At 38.1% G+C, this 25,241-nt stretch overlaps 2 protein-coding genes across 2 annotated transcripts; both read right to left on the bottom strand.

Moving 5' to 3' along the window:
* LOC109823780 (signal peptide peptidase-like 2) lies at positions 5,247-19,519 on the bottom strand. Its single transcript, XM_020390154.1, has 14 exons — positions 19,232-19,519; positions 16,640-16,798; positions 14,857-14,968; positions 14,586-14,705; positions 12,042-12,199; positions 11,011-11,190; positions 9,867-9,901; positions 9,618-9,774; positions 9,307-9,360; positions 9,103-9,195; positions 8,178-8,320; positions 6,251-6,321; positions 5,832-5,915; positions 5,247-5,726 (listed from the first exon to the last, which is right to left on the bottom strand). Exons 1-14 carry the CDS (start codon positions 19,364-19,366, stop codon positions 5,632-5,634), a joined length of 1,596 nt encoding a protein of 531 aa, XP_020245743.1. The 5' UTR covers positions 19,367-19,519; the 3' UTR covers positions 5,247-5,631.
* LOC109824378 lies at positions 19,839-22,025 on the bottom strand. The gene is made up of 2 exons (XM_020390965.1): positions 20,124-22,025; positions 19,839-19,976 (listed from the first exon to the last, which is right to left on the bottom strand). The coding sequence occupies exon 1, from the start codon at positions 21,979-21,981 to the stop codon at positions 20,134-20,136; it is 1,848 nt and encodes a 615-aa protein (XP_020246554.1). The 5' UTR covers positions 21,982-22,025; the 3' UTR covers positions 19,839-19,976; positions 20,124-20,133.

Raw genomic sequence — 25,241 nt, 5'->3', positions numbered from 1 at the left:
ATATATATATATATATATATATATATATTCTTCTATTATTAGAGGAAAAATCAAGTAGATGAGAGAGAGCCAATATTCTTATAATCTAGGGTTAGCAAAGGGCGTAACCTGATTCAAGAATATTACATGAAAGGCAAGAGTTGCTTAGTCTTTATTCGTACAAAAGATTACATCATTGGGAGAGGGTTTCGTAATTTTTGTCCGTTCAAAAGATTGTACGGAGAGGTCTTTGGAGATAATATGAGAGTTGATTATGTATGTAAGGTTGAGAGATTAAGAGACGAGAGTTGAGTAGTTTCTCTTGTAGTTCTCCCTGATACATAGTGGATTTCTCTTATTCTTGCCCGTAGATGTAAGTCGAAGTTGGTAGACCGAACTACGTAAATCTCGGTATTCTTTCTTCTTGATTGTGGTTGATTTATATCTTATTGATTGTGGGTTGGCTTCCAAGTTGCGTAGATTATAGTATGCAGGGAGTCTAAAATTCCCCAACATATATGCTAAAGTTAATGGGATGTCTACAATGCTAAAGAATCCAGAGTCTATTTTAAAAGAAATCAAAACAATTATCCTTACTTCTATATTGCATAAGCCCATCCACATCTTGGCAGGATTGAATCTTTATGAGGAAGAGGGGTACAATTTTATTTTTTTTGTTTCTACTTCTACACATTTAAGTGGTTACATGCCAGATTTTCACCTCCTCCTCCTCCCTTTTCCGTGGGGTGGGAGGAGGGGGAGAAAAGAAGGTGGGTAAGAAAAACGCCTTGAAGTTTTATTAATAAGAAGGGGAAATTACTTCCAGCCCCTAATTTCCTAACAACTATTCCACCCCCTCCCAAGAATTTTTCAACACTTCCAAAACCCCCAAAAGTAAACCCATTATTCCCCGAGCCCCCAAACACAAAATCCAAGAGTTTTAAACATGTGAAGACCATAATATCATTCTCTCTTTCTCTCTTTTTTTATCTGTGATGATTTGAAAGGGTTTCCTCCGTCCATTTTCCCAATGGTGGCCGCCAACGATTCGAAGAAGACGATCATCCTCCAGAGCTCCAACGACGAGGAGTTCGAGATCGAGGAGGTCGTGGCCATGGAGTCGCAGACGATCAATGAGCGTTGGAGTCCTAATAGTGACGTGGTCGTTGTTTCACGAGCAGTTCATCAACGCAGAGATGGTCGTGGAGGTGATGGGGATAGGGGTGAGGATGTGGGAGGGGTTCAGGAAGCGCGATGGCGGGAAGTGGACGGTGGTGGCGACGGCGGAGGAGATCGTTGGGTCTTTGAACCCCATAGATTGTGTCATGTAGATTTCCTCTTCTAAATCTTCATGTAGAAAGGCTGTTTTCACATCTATCTGGACCAAATCCAAATCCAGATGTGCCACCAATGTCAATAAAATACGAATCGACGAATGCTTCACAACATGTGAAAATACCTCGTTGTAATCAACGCCCTCTAGCTGTGCATATCCTTTGGCAACCAATCTGGCTTTGAATCTAATTTCCCCAATAGAAGATCCCTCTTTCTTTGCATACACCCACTTGCATCCAATAGCCTTGTTACCCTTCGGTAGCTTTGTAAGGTCCCAAGTGTCGTTCTTATGAAGAGATTGCATCTCTTCCTCCATGGCTTCCCTCCACCTATTCGAATCAGAGCTTGACTCTGCTTTCTTGAATGTAAAAGGAACCAAGTCATCAACGACTTCTGCTGATAAAGCATATGCAATCATGATATCGTCATACCTAGCTGGCCGACGAATGTTTCTTCTTGGTCTATTAGCTGCAATGGACTCCTGAACATGACCATGTTCCTGAGTCCCAACATCCACTGTATCCTCTAAATGCCCGACTGTCATCTCATCTCCTCCCAGTGTCACCTCTGTAGGAGCCTCAATGGATACAATGCTATCTGGAGTGGGTGGAGGCACATCATCCTCACTGCTGCGAGATATCCCAACTGTCTAGTCTTCCTCCACCTGCTGAGGAACTTGAGGCTTCATCATGTACGTCTCGTCAAATGTGACATCCCTGCTAATAACTATCTTCTTGTCCTGTGGATCCCATAACTTGAAGCCTTTAACTCCATCTCTAAATCCCACAAAGACTGTTTTCCTCGCCCTCGGATTCAATTTACCATCATTGACATGGTAATAAGCTGGACACCTAAATATCCGAAGCGACTCATAGTCACTAGCTACCGAACCAGACCAACGCTCCAACGGAGTCTTTCCTTGTATCGCAGTGCACGGTAATCTATTCACGAGATGGCTCGCATAAACCAATGCTTCGGCCCAAAAGATCTAGGCAATCCACTCTACGTCATCATACATCGCACATTCTCCAGCAAGGTACGGTTCAATCTCTCTGCCACCCCGTTCTGTTGCGGTGTCTCTCTAACTATGAAGTGTCGTCTAATGCCGTGATCCCGGCAAAACTATAGAAACGGATCACTCTTATACTCTTCACCGTTATCTGAACGTAGAGTCTTCACTTTTCTACCTGTCTGCAGCTCCACTTTCTTCTTTCACTCCACAAAAATATCCAGGACCTGATATTTATGCTTCATCGAGTATACCTAATTCCTTCTGGAATAGTCATCAATGAAAGTGACAAAATAGTTGACCCCACCAAGTGATGTGTGCTTAGAAGGGACCCAAACATCTGTGTGAATGTAGTCTAATATACCTTGGGTATTGTGAATAGCGGTGTCGAATTTCACTTTTGTCTTCTTCCCAAGTATGCAATGTTCACACAACTCCATCTTGCAGGTCTTTGCACGCTTTAATAGCCCCTGCTTCGCTAATACCTGTAGGGACTTATCACCAGCGTGCCCCAATCTCATATGCCATAAGCTGGTAGTATCTTCCTCTGTGGTAATCGAAGCTGACAGACCCCCTGTTACTGTCTTGCCCTTCAAGTAGTAAAGGTTGTTTTCCCTGACACATCGCATCACCACCATGGACCCCTTTGTGACCTTCAGAGTCGTATTCTCCAAGATCACCTTATAGCCAGCTGCCTCCAAAGTTCCAAGTGAAATGATATTCTTCGTCAATTGAGGAACGAATCACACTTCCTTCAGCTCCCGAGTTACCCTGTCACACATCCCAATCCGTACTGTACCAATACCACCAATAGGGCATACGTGATCATTACCCATGAGCACGACATCCCCTCTTTCCAACTCCTCAAAGCTAGAGAACCAATCCCTCCTAGAGCAAATATGGTATGTAGTACCAGAATCCATCATCCACTCCGTAGAGTCAGCGTAACAAACTGACGGTAATGCAGAGCAAGAATAGCCTGAAGAATCCGTATCTGAATTGTCGCCACTAGCCTTGACAACATTCACTTCCGAAGCTTGTACAGTTTTTCCTTTATTCTTCCAAGTTTTATCTTTCAACTTTGGACAGTCGTTCTTCCAATGTCATTCTTCTTTACAAAAGCGACATTGATTCCTACCAATATTTCTATGGCCACCTCTTGACTTTGATCTTGAGCGATCACCTGGACGACGGTTTGGACCACGGCCTCGAACTGCTAATACATCTCCCGATGCCTTCTCGGATGGTTCGCCATCACTCTTCCTCAACTCATAATTCACCAAAGCTGAGGTCACCTCCTTGTAGCTAACCGTAGTTCTTCCATTTATCATAGTGAGAACAAACGTACCAAAATCATCCTCCGGCAACGAACACAATAGTAGCATCGCCTTGTCTTCATCCTCAACCATGATATCTACATTGGTCATATCTGAAATTAGCTTCGTGAAGTTGTTAACATGCTCCCGAATGGAAACTCCCCTCTTCATCTTGAATTGGTAAAACATCTTCTTCAAGTGAAGTCGATTCTCAATGCTCTTCGTCATATACTTCTCATTGAGTGTTTCCCACATTCTCTTCGCCGATGTCTCGTTCATTACGTCATAAATAAGATCCGGCGTCAAGCATGACCGAATAACTCCACAAGCCCTACTATTCATCTTCTTCCAAACATTGTCATCCATATCAGCGGGTTTCTCTTGTAACTCAAGAGTCTCCTCCAAATTCTGTGCATCCAAGGCGTCCATCACCTAACACCTCCATAATCCGAAATCAATCTTGCCGTCGAACTTCAGAACATCAATCTTCGTGTTATTGATGCTCAGACTTTGTATCGCCTTCGAAAGAGACGATCCCGATGTGCTTGTTTCTCCCATGTTGTCGATCTAATTCTTCAAATAGGAATCCTTCAGTGAATCCTTCAAACAAGCCCCAAATCTAATCTGGCTCTGATACCACTTGTTGTGCGCAGCAAAAATTTCGACAGCACCTCGGATGCGCAAGGTGCACAACAATAGATTAGATCGTAGTAAGAATTCTTGTCTCACCAAGGAAACAAGAATCTGAAACGAATATCTCAACAAAGTGAGATATCGGCTCTTCCTCTCATCAGTTCTAGGACTGACTTGTCGAGGGATCCTACAAGCTATTACAAATCACGACAAGAACACAAATTTTACGTGATTCGGCAAATTGGCTACATCCACGGGGCAAGGAGGGGGGAGATCTACTATTAGAGGAAGAGAATACAACTAGGGTTTACAATCACTCAATCTAAACCCTCTCAAACAAACTCTCAAATCCCTCTTAATCTCTCTACAAATGGACAGGCAACTCTGTTCTTTTGCACCAAAAAACAACCGCAGTCAAAACCTTCTCACGCTTGCTTTTCTCCGTAGCCGCTAACGAAAAACCTCCTGCTTTGCTTTTTCGCTGCCAGCAATTTTGTACCCTGCAGCCGCAATTAACTCTGTGCACAAAACCCTATGCACTTAAAAGAGAGGAATATATAGCAGCACAATGTAAGCAGGTGGGCCATCACACATGCGGAAATGAAACGCGGAAACGAAACCGCGTTGCTGAACTTGAATCACCCACGTGGGTGGTCCCCACTCACTATAGGAGGGGATTTCCTCCTATGACGCCTCTAAAATCACATGATTGAGCGACATTATGGATGATCCGCTCCGTTGAACTTGATCTACATATTCCAAAACCCCAACACACCAAGTTTGGGGTGAATCCGTCGTCGTTTGACCCTCCATCGAGCCATGTGAGAGCCATGCTAAATGGGAACCCATGGCGGGAACATCCACTTGCAGTAACTATACGGTTATCTATGGTTTTTATAACCTTTAAGATATCGTATTGTATATAGGATTTACCAAAGGGAAGCTGCAGTTGCAAAAAAAAAAAAGTTTATGAATGATTACAAGATCGAGCATGCATTTATTAATGATATACATTCCATCTGCACTTAGCACTACAAAGAGGAGCTCCCAATACAATTTCGTGATGAAACAGACAATCAACGGAGTATTTTTATGGCTACATAATAATCAACAATTGAAGGATGAATCTAGTCCTAGTTCATTGTTCTTTAAGGCTCACTTTTCCATGGTTAGTTTACATTTGAAAGCTTAGATGACCCTCTTCGAATATAGATTTTTCATGTATTGCATAAACTCCTTCGAGGTTTGAGTTTTTGTGTCCTTTGGATCTTAAAATGTTACTTTTGCCAATCGACAGGTCTTTATGGACCCAACAAGACTTGGTACCGTGCATTTCTCGCAGTCCAGAAAATGTGTCCTTCAAGCTTCTACAGCATCATTACCAGTCCGGCTTTTCCCATAGTTCCACAGGTCATTTAGTTCTCCTCTGAGCCAACCCAATATGATAATAAGCCCTGAAAATCAAAAACCCATGAAAGTTGAGAATGACTGTTATCAGATATCGTTTTGAAAAGATGCTTTAAGTTCAAACGAAAACAAAATAGTAACAAGTTGGTCACCTAAAGTGCACGGAACAAGGTACAACAGAGCAGGTTGACCGTGGCCATCCATAAGATACAAAGCAAGGTATGTGAGAAAGAGGCCTGCAAAAGAAAAACCATTGTTTAATGCTGTGTCACAATTTCAATGTAAAGTAAGTCCCTAGGAGCGCACATATACTTGTCGTGAGAGCAGAGTGTGTGTGTGCATGCGTGCACGCACACACAGAGAGGGAGGGAGGAAGAAAGGGAAAGGGGAGTGAGGGAGAGAATAATGGGTATCATATTACACACGAGGAAATTCTGTCACATACAGGGTTGTGACGGATACGAACTCAAATCAACAATTCAAAACTAAAACAGTAAAACTGCTAACATTCTTCTCATGATAGAAAATCATTATGATCCAATTAAAAATTCTTAAGAAAACTGAAACCCACCAAATGCATAGCCCACTGTCAGCCACAGAAAAAAACCATTCCAAATTCCCTTTTTGTTTGCTCTATCATATCTGCATAAACAAAATAAAAAAGTTATAGGTAGTCCACATAATTAAACTGTAAATATATAGAATGCTAGAAAAATTGGTTAACCAAGGATTTGGTAAAAGCATCTTATGACCTACAATGCACTATGCACACTCTCTGTGATTAAAAGAACAAGAGTTGCTGGATAAATACAATTCAACATGTGACTGAGTCACTGACACTTCAGAATGAGTTTCCTGCCTTCAACTTCACACAGTGATTTCAAGATATGTACAGAGTCGGAGTGTGTCTTGAGTATAGACTACAATAGAATGCGCAACGTACATACAGAAACATTCAAACAAGCAACTAAAACATACATTTAATATCATATATATTATGGCGTACAGTGCTACTCTGCTTACAAATCCACTAGGTGGTCATATGTAGTTACTAATTTAAAATTTCCATTACATGCATGTTTTTCTAATTAATGTCTCTAATAAATTACTCTGTTGTTGCACAAATATTCTAGAGGGCTAAATACCCATATTGGTATTATAATTCAACCTCATTTGCCAAGAAGGTATTTTAAATAAAAAAATCGGCGTTAAGGCATTTTAATTGATTAAAATTACCAATTAGGTCTTTTTTTCTCGTCAGCGATCACTTTTCCGACGAGAACTCGTCACGTGCGTGGCACGTGATGACTTAATCTGTATAAATACCCATATTGGTATTTTAATTTAACCCCATTTACCAAGAAGGTATTTTAAATAAAAAATGGGTATTAAAGCATTTTAATTGATTAAAATTACCAATTAGGTCTTTTTTCTCGTCGGCGACCACTTTTCCGGTGAGAACTCGTCACGTGTGTGACATCTGATGACTTAATCTGTGTTTTAGCTGATGATGTGGCTCGGTTTGCTGATGTGGCTCGGTTTTAGCTGCAGATGTGGCTTAATCACAATTTAAGTCCAAAACGAACCAACCTGAACCCTAAAAATTTCAAAACAAAGATCAAACTTCCACGCATTCACTCCAGATCTCAGATCCAACTCAATTATCTTAGCTTTACCGCTAACAGAAGCAGCCAAAACCCCCGATTCCAGGAACTTCTAGAAGAAAACGTCATGGGAATTCGGAGAGAAGAGAGTGAGAAGACGAAGATCACTGCAGACTAGATTGCCGCCGGCGCGGCCATGGATCGATGCAAGAGAAAGAGGTTCTATTTATACGGTAATTTCTCCACGAATTTTTCGCTAATTTTTTTACAATTTTAGAAATGGGGGATTTTAAAATGCATCGACTCTTATTCTTCCTGCCACTACCACGTCAGAAAACCGGTTGAATTAAAATGCACGTGACCAGTTCTTGCCGGAAAAGTGGTCGCCGACAAGCAAAAAGACCTAATTGGTAATTTTAATCAATTAAAATGTCTTAACGCCGATTTTTTATTTAAAATACCTTCTTGGCAAATTGAGTTGAATTAAAATACCAATATGGGTATTTATACAGATTAAGTCATCACGTGTCACGCACGTGACGAGTTCTCGTAGGAAAAGTGGTCGCCGACGAGAAAAATAACCTAATTGGTAATTTTAATCAATTAAAATGCCTTAACGCCGATTTTTTTATTTAAAATACCTTCTTGGCAAATGAGGTTGAACTAAAAACCAATATGGGTATTTAGCTTATTCTAGAGTAAGATCAACTTATAGACACAAACGCTAAAGATGAGTGTTAATATCTGGGTGCATTAATCGAGCATAAGCTAAACCTTTATATAGTATATATGCACACCACATGCATGTGCACATGTGAGGAGTTTGGAAAATAAATAATACAGCTTAAAAGATTTTCAAAGTTCAAAAAGTTAGTAACCACTGAAAGAAGATACCTGTAACTGAATGCAACAAGCAAGCCAGGGAAAAGTATGTCCCCAAATCCAATCATATCATAACCCCCCCAAGGGTCAAAAAAACGAGGGATTCTCAAAAGCATTGGAATTGCTTCTCCCCCATTATTGTCCCCCCGAGCAACCTACATTTAGAAAGGGCAATGATTGAGTTGAACATTCAATAGAAAAACATGGGAAATATTGTTAACGTTATTTGCAGGTCTTCAAAACTTCTGCCTACAGCAAAACAGGAATGTTGAGCCATGCACGTGAGTAACAGTTTGTCCTACATGTTTCACGTGGAAGAACTAGAGAAAAATGACTTCCCCGTTCAAACTGTGATTTATACTCTTCATTGTGAATTTGACACTCGATATTGACAAGAGACTTACTAAACTGTGATTTATACTCTACGTTGTGCATTTGACGCTCGATAATGACAAGAGACTTTCTCTAAGAGAACAAACCTATCAACTTTTTCGAGCATGGACTTCAATAATTTACAGTAACTAGAGTCAGAAATTCCACATAACGCAACAAGTAGGTGAACGCCAGTAAGTTTTTTGAATCATCATTTATTGGTACACCCTGGTTGCAGATATATTATTTGTCATAGACAATACTTACATTTGTCGAGGACTAACTTCAGCTAAATGTGGAAACCATTTAATATCTCTATTATATCAAAATAGAAGTATTTCAAAACCTACCAATACATAGACCCATATAGCAGAACAGAAAATTTTCACTAGAGTTCCTACCCGAAGTCCCAGATAGTTATGGATTGTGGCACAGAATATTGAGGACTGACATATGTCAAAAGTGAATTAAAGCATTCATATATTTTTTGGTGCGAGACATTTACTAGGAAAATAAATACTGGAAAAGTTAATAATAAGCATAGTACACTAAAATGTAGACTTACAGCAATCATAACACTCTCGTGGAAAATAAGAGGTGAAATGAACACCCAGAATATATCATAGACAAATGCACAACTCAAAAGAGCTGATGCAACCTGGATCAGAAAATAATAGTCAGAAGAAATATGTCAGGAAATGTAAAAATGTTAGGACAGCATTGGCGTGAAATGTATTACTAGTGACTAAGCTTTTCAATGAAATGTTACCTTGATGTTCGGTAACCTAGCCATCTGCAGTACAGTTATCATTAAACAGATGCCCTGGAAAGATCAAAATGCGTGTATCAGAAACTTCCAATTAGTCTATTCTATCAAGGAAATAATTAGGTATAAAAAAAATTTAACTTAAAACAATACAAATCGACACTTGGTGGATAAAGGACTGCAGTTTGGATGTAATTATACGAGTGAGTATGCTTCAAAGTGATTATCGAAGTTAAGGCATTTATCCTATAATAATAATTAATAAATTAGAAATCAGATTAAAAGAAAGAAATACGAGAAACGAAGATCCTTACAAGAACATCCTGACCAATCCACGCATATGATGCATGTTGGCTTGCTGCCCAAACAATGGCAAAGGCTGCACAGAATGGTAAAACCACCACAGAGAGGACTAAAACCTCCCCAAACAGGGGAAGAGTAATAGTCTTCTGACTACAATCTCTTGAGATCCTGTTCATCATAAAACAATGCTTTTAAAAGGTAAGATGAGGATCTGAAGATGGAAGCCAGATAAACGTAACTCGTACTCTGTGTGACTATACCTTGAAATGAGTGCTACTAAGCAAACATGCATTCCCTGAAAAAGAAAACATAAGAGCTTTATTGGGCATAAGACTGGCATAGGCCAACTATCAGTGATCATCCTCTGACATTTTAAACATAACAATCTCTACCCTCATGTTTGTAGAGGAAACATAACGCATTGATCATGTTTAAACCAATTAATCTATGCAATGACCAAGTCCATGAGTTTTGTGAGAAAAATCTCAGTTTCACATATTAAAACAAAATTTCTAAGTTTAGGATATGCTATAACAAATAAGAACATCTTAAGCTTAAATTATACTAATAGACATCAAGACAAACTTTCTAAGTAGGACATAAAATATATGTTTTTAGAAGGCATCATTGAATCCATTCAAAGAATCAACTTATTGATTTACTATGAATTTGTAGCATCAATATCTAGATCCAGTCCAACCAATGTTTTCAGACATCTATACCTGAATTTGTAGCATCAATATCTAGATCCATTTCCAGACTATCCAAATTCAATTTTACGATGCCCCAATTTAGTTGGATATCAAACTGATTCATATGAGCTTATTCCTTATGCTATCTAAGAATCACAGAATATGTTTTTGAGTAGCAAGCACACCTTAAAGCATGACAACCGTGTTGCATAAACTGACTTGGGGGGCAAGGGGATGGTTTAGCTGTAAATCACAAAATAAATACATGTATCATGGACCGTGGGCTTTGATAATCAATGAGCGATATCCAGATGGAATGTGAAAAAGGATCCAATTTCATGATCACAGTCCCAAAATTTTCAGGTTGGAATCTGGTAAGGTAACTGGCAACTAGACCCCCTTGCCACAAGAAGTCTGCAGAGACCATTGCTAACCCAAAAAAATGCCAACATAATCTAAGAAATTGCAATTGGTTCCTCTCAATATTTCAAAACAGAATCATAGTTTATTCATGAGCTAAAAATTTATCTCTATTTCCAAGTGTCAAAAGGCCACATATCCCTTCCTCAATGTGCTGAAAACATTCTTCTGTAGATCTCAAAAAATAAGCTTGAATAAATTCAAAATCTAAATTCATAATTAGACGACACAATTATATTATAATTGAAACTTGAAACCAATGATTTAACTAGAAGTCAGAAAATAGAGATACCTCAGTACCACCAATGCAGAATAATACTATCAGAAGCCAAACAAACCAAGAGGACATGAAGTAGAAAAGAAGCAATAGAAAAGCTGAAGCAGCTATAACGAAAATTATAGCTCCTCTTGCATTAATTTCTAGAATTTCCTTCTCAGAATCTTCCCTGCTGCTCATTCCGGCTGGCTGATCCTGCCAAACAAATGAATAGGTAAACTACAAATCAATATTTTATCCAACTGTATTATATTAATGGACAAAAAACCTGTTTAAATACTTAGAATTATTATCTAAGATAATAGAACAGCAGACTGAGGCAAGTGCACGCCCCTGCATGATTGAAATGCATCAATAGCTAAGTCTTTAGTAACATAATTGTCTAAGTCATACTCTTAACGTTCTAAGTATTCCCTAGCAAAGAATAATTCCAGCAGTTTCTGCATATAAACACCAATGACAAAGAAAAACAATATAGGATTCCCCTTTTGTATGAATCATTATTTTAATTCCATGGAAACATCATCAAAGTGTAAAATAGGTAATGGCTATGAAATGGACCATAATTTCAATGGACGGATATAAATGTAACTAGCACAAATTGTTTGATCTTTGTTCCTATAAATCGATACTCAGGAAACTAATCAGCTCACTCCATGAACAATGATGAAGGACACAATTAGATAGGTAGTAGAAAAAAGTTTAAAATAAGAAAGTCAACAATAGCATACCAAAGGAGTCTAATCAAATTATATGTTGGTCTTGACCAAATAATGTTTTATATATTTTCTTTTTTTACATATTTTGTCTTTCTTTTCTAGCTTTTTGCTTTTGTCATTTTTCTTTTTTTGTTTCATTTTTTATTTGAGAAATAGATCAATGGAAGAAGCCAGGGCTTCTCGTTTATAGTTGTAGCATCGTCCACTACCTAAATCGAGGGCATAGACCATGCGGGCGAGGCATTCACTAGGCTGGTTACAGACACGAAACCTTCAAGATATTGTTTATTTTTGGTATTAAAAGAAGAAGAGAAGTTTAAAAAAAACCTTCCGTGTTAGTTGGTTGTAACGTTCATCAACCTGCTCACATGCAATAAATTCAGACCAAAGTGAAGCACAAACAATGGTTCCAACGGCGATTAACCCCACAAAAATTGCTGATATATCCGCAACAGGTCGATTTGGAGAATACAATAGAACCTCCACTGTAACATGAGATATACCATTAGAAATTTCCACAAAGATGTAAACAAATTAGAGCAATTTCACTTACATAAAATAAAGTTATTTCAAGCTTATATGTTTCACTTTGAAGCATATTAATCGATGAACAGTTAACAGTTAAAAACATGTGAATGGAATATTCATAGTAGATATCACTGAGAAGCGAGACCGATTAGTTGTAACGTAACTTAATGGTGGCAAGAAATGATGACAGTTCAATGTCAGTTCCTTATCCGTATCGGATAATGATACATTTCGAGGCCACATTGGATCTTGAGTTACAAGAAAGGGTGTGGCAGAGCTTGTCGTTGGCTCTCATAAAAAGTTCACACGTTGTGCTTTGTATGCATTGCAGTATTTAACACTTAAATGAACATGAAGAGAACCCTTTGACTTAAAGAAGATACTATGTTAACAGAACCAAAGTACAACAACAACAAAGCCTTTATCCAAAATTCTTGGGGTTGATTACATGAATACTGTTTCCATTCAGTTTCCATACGAGCTATCATTTCCACTAAGTTAATCAATATTATATCCTTCTTAAGGGGCAGCACTAAGTTAACAAAAATTTGAATACTTCTCAAATATGCGAGGCATATATTGGGTTATGCCTTAATCACCATGAATTTGATGTGTATTATAAGAGCATGGATGTGCATTTGCACCCGCATATAAGCTATCATGTAGCCTTGTCCTTATATCCTGTTTTTTAAGGATATGCCCATAATGCTGTGTTTGTATTGTGTCATATTTGTCTTCCATTTACTGTGTCCATGTATATGTTCCATAAACGGCAACCTATCTAACAATATATGATTCATATAGGGCCAACCTCCAGTCAGATTCGGTACAAGTTACAAGTAGGACGCCCTGGCAACTCTTACACAAAAATAATAATAATAAATATGAAAAATAAAAAACAAAAGCTTGCAAACCTACCAAGTGATCGGTATATTAAACTGAATTTCCAGGAGGTTAATCCAAGCACATCTCAATACTCAAAAAGCAGGCAAAGAAATCTTTTCATTGGAATTTTATTCTCTAAATAGAAGCCACAATGACCTTTGGATCAATAGTGAGATAAGATTTGATTATTAAAAAAAGTCTGGGTATCAGCATGGAGTTTTTTAAGTAATAAGATGTTTTGTTCCATTGACAAGACCATAGTTGCATGGATGCCGGTTTGTTCCAGTTCATAGGACGGGTACAGGAGCATCGTACGCCACTCATTAGGAAGTGGGTATGAGGGAGGTAGGCTTATACAATACACCGGGGAACATAGGACGCTTTATGTTCATAAATGTAGGAATAACATGTTTTGCATGGGTCAAATTTAAAAAATATGCTAGTTGATACCAGCAATGGTAAAAGAACCTTAAGAATCATTTTGCAATTAAGGAATGCATACTTTATTTGCTTAATATCACACGTTTTTTGCTGTTTATTCTTTTAAAAAAGAGTTTGGTTTCTTTGAAATTTTAATTGGCTTGAATTCTAAATTGGGTCACTGTAGTTAAGTGAATCATGTCGTGTTCCACGTGATCTGGGACAATTGGAACTGGGTCGCAAGTTGTTATAGCGTCCCATATTCCCGACTTCTATGTCCAAGACTTTCGATGATGATAGAAGACGGATGGACAAAGATTCAACTTTCAACCCACAAATAAAGTTGGCAGACCAAGGAAATCAAGTTCCCAGATTATTCTACTTTTAAGAGGGAAATATGGAGTATAAATTTCCATTTCATTCTATGGAATTGCACATGTAAGGTGTTTGATAAAGAATACTGTGGTTTGCTTTTAGTGCCAGATCTTCAAGATTTAGGTAAGTGCTAATCTTTCACATAATCCAACCACATAATTCTTAGACATTGTGTAGGCAGTAACCTGTTCTCTTAGGCTCTCCCCACCTATGTGCTGGCCATATTGATTTAGAATGACAATGTACTTTTATCATCTAATGCGGCGTTATCAAAAAAAAATTACAATCCCCCCATCCCTCCCTCCCCCTTCTTGATCTAGGGTTTCTACTTCTGAGGTCATTAATGGTGAGAGAAGGCAACAAGGTGCACTTTCCTAGTGATCTCCATGACAACAGTAGCAAACCTAAAGTCACTATACCACAATCAATTTCTTATTACAACTCCTAAACTCCAATAGCATGAATCAAGTAAACTGCACTACAGAAATCACCACAGAAGGGGAACAAAGACTTTATCACTGATTGCAATCTCGGCATCTAAGCATGCAGATTCAATAAGATTATAGATAAACAGCATTTCACAGCAAAACAAAGGGATAAAGAGATACTTCAATTTCATCAAGTCAATCTAACAGTAGCCCAAGTATGAAATAGACAGCTAACCTCTGGCTCCATTAGCCAAGGAATCCTTAAATTTGTCCCCTGCAGACTTTGGTATCATTACAACAGGAATTGTCACATTAAGCGAAGTATCATTTTCGGTGCAGACCATCTTGTAAAGATCTATGAAATAACAACAAAAGGAACAAAGAACAATTAAAAAAATTCAAGATGTGAAAAGGAAAAACTAAAAATTGTGAGCTCAAGCAATTGTGAATTAAGTCATAAGTAAGATAATAATAAAGAATGATTTGGAATTGCAAAGAATTCTTACCTTCATTGTCATTTATCACAAGTAAACCTGCTGCACCACCAAACTGAGCGACCACTGCCTTATTAGTGAAGGCACAATCTCCCCGCTTAGCCAAGGCAACTGAATTTGATAACTGAGACAAAAAGAAACATTTATCAAGATATATATCACATGCCGCAATTGGTAATCATTGCAATGGTTTTGAAATATCAGTTAGGATACTCAACTCGCAATTTAAAAATACTATACCTTGAAGACCTTTAGTTCTCAAATAGAAAAAGAAACTAATGCATACACAAGTGGGATCAATGTCGCATGTCACCTAGGTTTGCATAATATGAAATGGATCATGCTCAAAGTCTCAACTCGATCATCCACATCTTCATTAAAAATGTCCAAATTCATCCTTTAGTACCCTAGACTATTTCTTAGAACTATGGAGTCATCAATGCAAGTTAGATCTCACTATTTGCTACACTTCTTGCATAACAGAGCTATGCATTTCAGGTGCAGCTTACTTTATATAAAGCTATATACACATTGAAGAATTCAGATGTGAAATTTCGAATAAGCTCATAACCCACTGTTGCACAGAACTCATATCATTCTAATTGTGCAAGAGACCTGTATACTCACTAGTATAAAGATTAAAAATTTAAATTTCTAACCATGCATATCTAGATTAACCTATAATATAAGCATTCCCAGTCACTAGTTAAGTCATACACCTAGGTAAAAAGCTCATAATGCAGTCAATCAAAGTTTACTTGCAATCCAAGGCTTGGTGGTGGCAATTTGGCTTATCTTGCCAGTTATTATTATACTAGGCTTCAGATTCCATATAGCAGATGTATCAATTATTTTTCCAGATTTATCCCTAAATCTTGGGCAGTTAGGAGGATGCCAACAACCTTTCAGTATGCGCACGAGGACCTAACCTATCTATACTTCAACAAGGAATTTACCACTAGCTAAGAGGGTTGAAGTCAAGTCACACATTAAAATTCAACGTTCAAAGAAAATGACTACACATGATGTAATGCTCCACCTCCTGTTAAGGTTAAATGCAAAAGCATTTTAACCTTTCTGAGCTTTAGTTATAACCGTCAAGAAGAAAATTAAACTTCACACTTTTTATCATAAAAATGGATGTGCCTTGGATATTCATCTGGAACCCTCTTTCAGATCACTCGGTGCAAGAACTAAAGCCATGGATCTCAATCACAAAAAAAGGTGATACAAATTTTATGAAGCTGTCAGATAATTACCAGCCTTTTTGGAACCCTGTTTCAAATCACACGGTGCAAGAACTAAAGCCATGGATCTCAAGCACAAGAAAAGGTGATACAGAATATATGACGCTGTCAGATAATTACCAGCCTTTGGTTATCATGATTCCATATGAAGACTTATAGAGATAATTATAACTAAAGCTCAGAAAGAAATGTAGTTCACTTAAAATATTTACAGTCTTTTGGGAAGTGCTTCATGCTTAAGCATCATCATGGGTAATGTGGCCACATAATTTAAGGAACCACCTAAACTAGTCTTCTAGGTATACATCACATGATCAGCCCTCAACCAATTAAAAAGCTAATAGTTAAAGCAACAACCAGTAAAAATTATATGAAAAGTTGATATAGATAAAGACGTAAATTAGATAAATCTAATAATTCCTCACAAAACCGCCTCATGAAAGTGAAGTTACAAATAGATAAGCAACATCAGAGTAGAGAAGATAAGGGAGATATTGTAGTTTGCATTTGGAAATAAGCATATATTTTCAGAGAAAAGTAAGGTAGACCTTCATAGATAAATTAGTACAGCAGTTGAAAGGATTTGCAAGAACAGCAGATGTTTTTAAAGCTTCAGAAGCATGGCTAGGCAAGGAGGAACCAAACCTAGCACTTAATCCAACCACACTGGTGCCCTCAGTACCATTCACCCAGTTCTTTATCTTAACCTGTAGCAAACAAAAAGATGACAAAAGAAAAGAAAAACAGGAGGAAAGCATTTATCAGTTATACACCAGAAATACATCAGAAATCACAATGCTTGAAATAAAGAACAACATAAGCAGGTATTCGTCAGTAATAAGGTATGCAGATCAAGGCAGAACATTTGAATCTACCTAGTTTCAATATTGGGCCAACGGACCTTAGCATGTTGAAGGGAAAATTTCTGTCCATTCAAACTGTTACCGTACAGGCTTACACGAGTATGGAAACCCAAAAGAACTAGCAATATTTACTTACGTCCAGTTATATATTTTTCATTACTAGTATGACTGCACGTGCAATGCACGTGGTGAAATCTTTAAATTTAATTTAAAATAAAATTTTAATTACGAAAAATTTTGAATAAATTTATTGAATGTAAATAATTTAGCCAAGATATGAACATATTCATATCGTATCTAGTACAAATGTGACCAAGCTTAGTAACCAAGTTAGGTAGTATAACAGTCGCAACAACAAGTGGTAGGTTTAATACTATGACAAAGTCGAGTACATTGTTACAGATAGCTGAGTTTATAAGTCACTGTTCCATTACCCCCGGATAGTATCCAATATTGTTGATTGAATGGGCAAAAGAAAAATAGACATTTGAAAGAAACACTATCAAAGGGGTAACCTTTACTTCTTTCCTTCTTCCTTTTTTTTCCTCTTTCTTTGGCATATATTTTTTAGGGGTAGGCAGTTATCAGCCATCAACCAATTAAAAAGCTAATAGTTAAAGCAACAACCAGTAAAAATTAAATGAAACGTTGATATAGATAAAGACGTAAAATACATAAATCTAATAATTCCTCACAAAAACGCCTCATGAAACTGAATTTACAAATAGATAAGCAACATCAGAGTAGAGAAGATAAGGGAGATATTGTAGTTTGCATTTGGAAATAAGCATATATTTTCAGAGAGAAAGTAAGGTAGACCTCATTGATAAATTAGTACAGCAGTTGAAAGGATTTGCAAGAACAGCCAGATGTTTTTAAACTTCAGAAGCATGGCTAGGCAAGGAGGAACCAAACCTAGCACTTAATCCAACCACTGGTTGCCCTCAGTTACATTCACCAGTTCTTTATCTTAACCTGTAGCAAACAAAAAGATGACAAAAGAAAAGAAAAACAGAGGAAAGCATTTATCATTATACACCAGAATACATCAGAAATCACAATGCTTAAATAAAGAACAACATAAGCACGGTATTTCGTCGTAATAAGGTATGCCAGATCAAGGCAGAACATTTGAATCTACCTAGTTTCAAATTCCCACAAATCTTCAGCAGGAACTTTTTTTAAGAATTTTGCAGGTTGAAGACCAGAATAGGTAAAACACTTGCACAGCATTGGCATTTTGAGCTCTCAATAACATTTTATGCCACGGGCAAATGGCAAAATATACTCTGATCCAAATACTTCATCACTTATAAAAATCATACAAACTATGTCATAATAAACAAATTTTAAGAACTCCACCAGCACAGCATGTCAGAATGCAACAAAATAATGAGCAATCTGAAAAACTAATGACAACAACACTCACTTCTAAAGTAGGGTGCAATTTGGGATCAGCTATATCAATTATTTTTCTCATTCAGCTCCAAAAGGGCCAGCTATATCAATTACTTTTCTCAAGTCATGTTCCATTTCACCAGAGCCTCTCCATTAACCACGGTCACGAAGGCCGGTCAGGAGAGCTCAAATGATCTCTCTTGCACGTGTCAAAGGCATCCAAGCGATCATCTTCTTCTCAATTGGAAGTACCACTGAGCTCTGGAGAACAAAATCATTTCTTATCCTAACTTATTAATCAAAAATGGCCTTCTGACATAGAACAATCCTTCTTCACCTTACTTCTCTCCCGTCGTTCCCCTCCTCTCTTTTCTTGATACCTGTCCCGTATGACTTAGAAGTATATCTTGCCATCTATACTGAATCATTTTGCTCTATATTGAGTGCTGTGCTCTTATGGTTATGGAGAGTATTACTCCTCACGCATATCCGCAGCCATTTAAAGAATTTACAATTTTTTTTAATGCCCTCCCTAGATCGTTTTTTTGGATAACGTGGTGATTTTCTTTCCTTATTTGCGTTTCCTAATTGAGAACGTTCAATGGATATGATCATGTCTTGATGCAATGTTCAAGGTACTTCACTTTTGTGACGTGCTCATCCAAACGATACTTGTTACATTATATTTACTTGCAAGAGAACTGGACGCAAAGAAATGCATTTCTCGGATAAGAAAAAACAAAAACAAAAAAAGAGGATCTTCGTTCATTTTGTGACACAAATACTTGCATTCAGTCACAAGAAACCCTAAAGTCAGCAAGCAAGCTGATATCAAAGATCTGAGTCGAGAGCGGACCTGACGATCGAGACTGGACTTACCAATTGGAACTTGTTGCTGCAGCCGGGGATTTTGGGGGCGTCTTCGTCTTCGTCGCGCGACACGTCGTCGGCCCTAGCGGCGGCGATGAGGAAGAGGAGAGCCAGGCACAGGAGAGGAGATGGGAGAGTGGCCATGGCGCGAGAGAGATCCGCTCCCCAGCACGAAAACCCTAGGAAAAGGCCCTAACTTTGCCCCCCCAGATTTGATTTTGGTTTTGATTTTGGGGGAAGAAAGAGGAATAGAGAGAGAAAGGAGGGGAGTTTGATGGGGGTGAAGAAGACCGAGCTGTTAGTTTGTTGACGTTATACAATGTAATTCCTCGAAAGTAAAAATAAGAACAAATTTTCACTGTAGCCACTTTTTCATTTTTTATTACCGAAATCGACTGTACCAACTTTTAATTCGTGAAATCGACCCGGTTTCTCGCCACGTCAGCGCCGTGGCGAGAAAGCGGGTCGATTAATTTTTAATCGTCTTCGTAAACAGTCGGGGTTGGCAACCCCGACTGTTTAGTCCATCGCCTGTTAAGAGGTTAACTAAATGGTCGGGGTTGGGAACCCCGACCATTTGCATGTAGTAAACAGTGCAAATGTTCAGTAACAATCAACTACATTGAAATTTATATATAATTGAAAATAATAAAATTGCACTTTACCTCCCCAGCGTCTATCTTCGCGGATCGGTGGCGCTCTTGGTCATAAAGAACATCACGTGTCAATGGACCCGCCTCCATAACTGAAATATCTGCACATATAACGATGATACATTAATTGATCTATAATTGAGTTAGAAAAAAATTGATTTTACTATAAGCATTGATTTATAAGCATTGTTTGACTATAAGCATTGATTTTACTATAAGCATTGATTTACAAATGTATAAAATTGTACCCATTAATTGCTATCTATTTGGATTGGTCGGGCAATGAGATCTTCTATGCCCGGCTTGTCTGCAATATCCACATCTATTTTTTTTCGGAGCTCCTTCCCGGCCTTCATCCATAGTACCTTTTAAGCGTACTGATCGTGGGCGTCCGGCTTGTCTCTTATAGCTTGGAGGCACCACATGCGGCCCGTTATAGTGTGGCCAATAACGACTATCATGTACGGGGTGGAAACACTGCTTATATGCCTCTCTATAGTTGCTTGATTGATACCACTCAGAAGCGTATGTGTAATACGAAATATTTGCACCCCCCGATTGCTTGGACGTAACCGCTATGACATGTGGACAAGGCAATTTTTGCAATTCTGGTATGTTACAGGTGCATGTGCAATGTGCACCTCCCAAATTGACGGTGTAATTGTGACCATGTTTGTCTGTAACCTCCCATTCATCTACAGCAAATCTAACAATCTTCGTGCCTCTCGCCTGCTTAACTCGAGCCTCTAAAATCGCCTCATTTTTTGGTGTCAAGAACGAGGCCCACATTGCTCCATCCTCTCGCCGCTTGACAAAATAGTAATTGAGCCTATAAAATGTCCTCGCAACCAACGCCTGTATGGGCATTGCCCGAGCCCCCTTAAGTACCCCGTTGAAGCTTTCAGAACAATTGGTTGTCATCATGCAGAACCGATTCCCTCCATCTTTACTGAGTGCCCACCGGTCGACGTAATCACTGCCCAGACTTCTCTCAATCCAATCATGTGCAGCTTGAGATGTTGCCTTGATTTGATCGCGTATCCGATCATACACATATGTTTCCGGCGTACAACCCGCTTGCCACAGAAGGTTTTGTAAATGAATCTGACTAAAGCTCTTTTTGAAGTTAGCTCTAATGTGTCGTAAGCAATAGCGATGATGGTGATGAGAGCCAAATCTCCTCCACAATGCTTTTGGAATACCTTTCATCCTATCAGATATGAAAGTAATTTTTCTAGGAGGCAACACATTAAAAATATATAATTGAATGCAAGAAAAAAACCACTCCCAATTTTCACTGTTCTCGACCTCCACAACGGCGAAGGCCAAAGGAAATAAGCCACCATCTGCATCAACTCCTGTAGCAACAAGCAGTACACCCTTGTATTTACCGTATAAGTGTGTGCCATCAATGCTAAGAATAGGCCGACAAAATTTAAACCCCTCAATAGAAGGCCCAAATACCCAAAAAACGGAGGTGAATTGATGAACTCCCGGATCGATCTCTTTGGTTATGAGTTTGTATTCAGATCCAGGATTACTTCTTTTGATCGCATCAAGATATTGAGCTAGTGTCGCGTAAGACTTGTCCCAATCACCAAATATTTTTGTCATCGCAATTCTTCTTGCATTCCATGCTTTAATATACGAGATTTTAATGAACTTGGTATCAAGCACTTTCTCAATTATATTATCGGGCGTTAGATCAAGCTTCTTCCTTAATTTTGGCATAATCAACCGCGCTATGTAAGAGGCAGATGCACCACTGTGATCTTGCTCTAATATTGGATTGACACATGTGTGAACACCGCAGTATTCACTGATCCTAAATTGAAAATTGTGTTTCTTTCCTGCAAATGCATATAACTTCCAAGGACATGAGTAATCAGCTTCATTTCCCTCGGTCAGACCTGTTCTTTGTGTGTTCATAAAACATATTGCATCATAACTTGTGCGATTGCTTTTAACTTGCTTGAACTTGAAATTCTTTTCGAAAGAGTATTCACGAATAGCATCAACCAATTGGTCTTTAGTCTCGAATAAATCACCAACTTTAAAGGGGGCGTCATCATCTCCTCTACGAGTTGAACTTTCACCGATGCACATATCTTTTACTGTGGAAGAACGAATCCACTCATCATCTTCAAACTCGTCGGGGGGTGGTTCTTCATACTCAACGTAGTCATTATTAACGTAAGCCTCATCAGGCCATTCCGGATTATCTTCGACATCTTGGGTAACAAATTGCATACTATCAACTGGTGCACTATATTGTTCTTCACCTCCCGAGTCATTGCTTCTTTCATCCTCTTCGATTGATGCCCTACTTAACGGCCCCATATTTCCATAAGAGACTTCGTTATTCATGACATTTGACGTTCCACCGAATTGAGCCCGCTCCATTTCATTCGAAGAAGAAAGAAACCCATCGGAATTAACTCTCATATCTAACATGCGTGAGAATTCTCCTGGAGGTTTGAATATTTGGCACGAATTATGTGGCAACTTTTTAATAAATAATTCTACCGTTTGTTGCGACTTGCCCAATTTAAACATAATACTCATATGATAATCGTTCGAGATCTCCACTGCGGATGTTCTATCAATAGCTATGGGCCAATTGCATATAATTTTCAGTCGGTATTCTCGTGGGTCAATTTCCGTAACTCGGTGTAATTCCATAACCAAGTCGTAGTAACTATATGATTCCGAGATCATTAATGGCGTCGTTACCCCTCCGACGTACATTGGCATATTATTCATCCCATAATTAATTTGCCCACCATAAGAACAAACAATAAACATCATATTGTTCAACCTATTCAAAAGAAAATTATATCATTTAAATATAAAAAATTAAATTAATATGCAAATAATCTCACATAATTTCAACCAAAAACCCTAATTCCCAAATTGTAAATCCTAAACCCTAAAATTGAACAATTGAACATTATATGCCCTAAAAGTTAATTACATCGATAATAATCATCATACAAACGAATTTCACAGATAAATCTAGCCCACGAAATTCATTTATGAATGAAAACCCTAGCAAATTATTTTTAAGAAAAAAATCCTACATTTCTACAAGTTAAAAGAGGAGAGGAGTAGAAGAAATTACCAATATACGTTTAAGATAACTTTTGATTTGAAGTTCCGCCGAAGAAACGAGCTCAAAATTGAGATCTGAAGCTGGTTTTGGGAGAACAGACGGAAGAGAGAGAAGAGAGAGGCGGAGAAATGAGATGGGATCGGGGAAAGGGGGTTGCGGTGGCTTTTATACGGTGGTGGGGACCCAGAATAAGTAGTCGGGTTTCCCAAACCCGACTACTTTCGGGGTTGGCCCCCGACCAATTAAAAATGAGCTTCGAAATGGTCGGGGTTCCCAACCCCGACCATTTCGTCCCTGGCTAACCCAGCGCTAGCTGGGCTCTACTAAATGGTCGGGGTTGGTAACCCCGACCATTTCGAAATAGGTCTCTTACGAAATGGTCGGGGTTCCCAACCCCGAACATTTCGTCCCTGGCTAACCCAGCGCTGGCTGGGCTCTGCTAAATGGTCAGGGTTGGGAACCCCGACCATTTCGAAATAGGTCTCTTACGAAATGGTCGGGGTTTCCAACCCCGACCATTTAGTTAACCTCTTAACAGGCGATGGACTAAACAGTCGGGGTTGCCAACCCCGACTGTTTACGAAGACGATTAAAAATTAATCGACCAGCTTTCTCGCCACGACGCTGACGTGGCGAGAAAACCGGTCGATTTCAGTAAATAAAAGGATACACAGTCGATTTTGATAATAAAAAATTAAAATCAGGCTACAGTGAAAATTTGTTCTAAAAATAAATAAAAGAAAAAAAAAAGATGAGCAGCTCCTTGAAAGTAAAAATAAATAAAAGAAAAAAAAAGATTAGCAGCACAGTTTGTTATCCGTTTATCATCATCACATGTGTAATATTTAGCAAATAAAATAAAAAAAAAGAATATTCAAAAAAAATACCATCCAACTGCACACAGACCTCCTGTAGTTATGTTTTTAAGAATATATTCCTAAGGGATGTTTGTTTCAAATCCTATGATTTTAGGATATTGATTTCACCATAGGATTTGAAATCCATAGGTGTTTTGTTATGGGTTGGGATTTCTAAAATTTTGTTTGTTTTATTAATATTTTGAGATTTGGAATATTACAATTTGTACTATTTTGTTTGTTTCAAGCTCAAATTGTAGCATTACCAAATGTTAAAATTTTATAATATGATGAATATTCTATCTTGGTGAGCTTACCTCCAAAAAACAAAATTTGGATTTGTCATTCCTCTCCAATTGAGAGGTAAGCACACCCATTTATGGGATTTGACAAAATGCTCTCCAATTGAGAGAATTTGATAAATTCTAAAAAATGGATACTTTTTACACTTTTGGGATTCAATATTCTAAAATATTTCTTAAAACAAACACCATATATGGAATCCCAAATACAAAAAACTTACTTTTTAATCCCAAAACTTGTAATCCATACCAAATGCCAATTTTTTTGGTGAAACAAATACCCCCTAAGTGAATTTTACTATGCTTAAAAAAGTTTAAGGGGGCGGGTAGACCTCCTATATAGTTTTATTGATAAGAATAGACGCCCAATTGCTAATATTTTTTGTAGACCTCCTATATAGTTTTATTGATAAGAATAGACGCCCAATTGCTAATTTTTTTTTTACTTTTAAAAGTGTCGAAAAAGTCCAGTGAGATAGCGCTTTCATCCATGGGCCAACACTGCTGAGGTTTATTCGTCACGCATGGAACTCTATGATGGGGTGATGATGCAGAGGCCTACGCGAAATTAACCTATGTTTAAAAGCAATCATGTAAGAATTTAGAATTTTTTAGGGCATGGTTGGGTTTTTACTAGGGGTGCTAAACCATATCCGTATCCGAGAAAATATCTATAATATCCGTTAGGATACTAAAGTCTATAACCGATAGGATATGGTTACGGATATGGTTATGTAGTGAAATATATGTATCTGTATCCAAAATATCCGAATACATATTAGTCATACTCTTACGATAGTTTCGATTCTTAGATTATGGATTTGTGGTTGATGTTGATGATCAAGATGTCTAATTTTAACTTTTCAATTATAATGGACATATTAACGAACTCTTTTGTATCACATGAACTTTGTTTTTCTCAATACTATCTAGTTTTCTCATAACTGTTTTGTATCTGCATGCATATCCGCTTATATATATGCATGTATATCTGTATCCGTATCCGAGATGGGTAAGCGGATATGGATATGATAAGCATCATATCCAAGCCCTATCCGGACCGAATGCATCACTAGCTTTTACGCAAAGGATGCA

The sequence above is a fragment of the Asparagus officinalis genome, chromosome 9, assembly GCF_001876935.1.
Source record: "Asparagus officinalis chromosome 9, Aspof.V1, whole genome shotgun sequence".
NCBI lineage: Eukaryota > Viridiplantae > Streptophyta > Magnoliopsida > Asparagales > Asparagaceae > Asparagus > Asparagus officinalis.
This window is presented reverse-complemented; position numbering and strand designations above follow the sequence as displayed.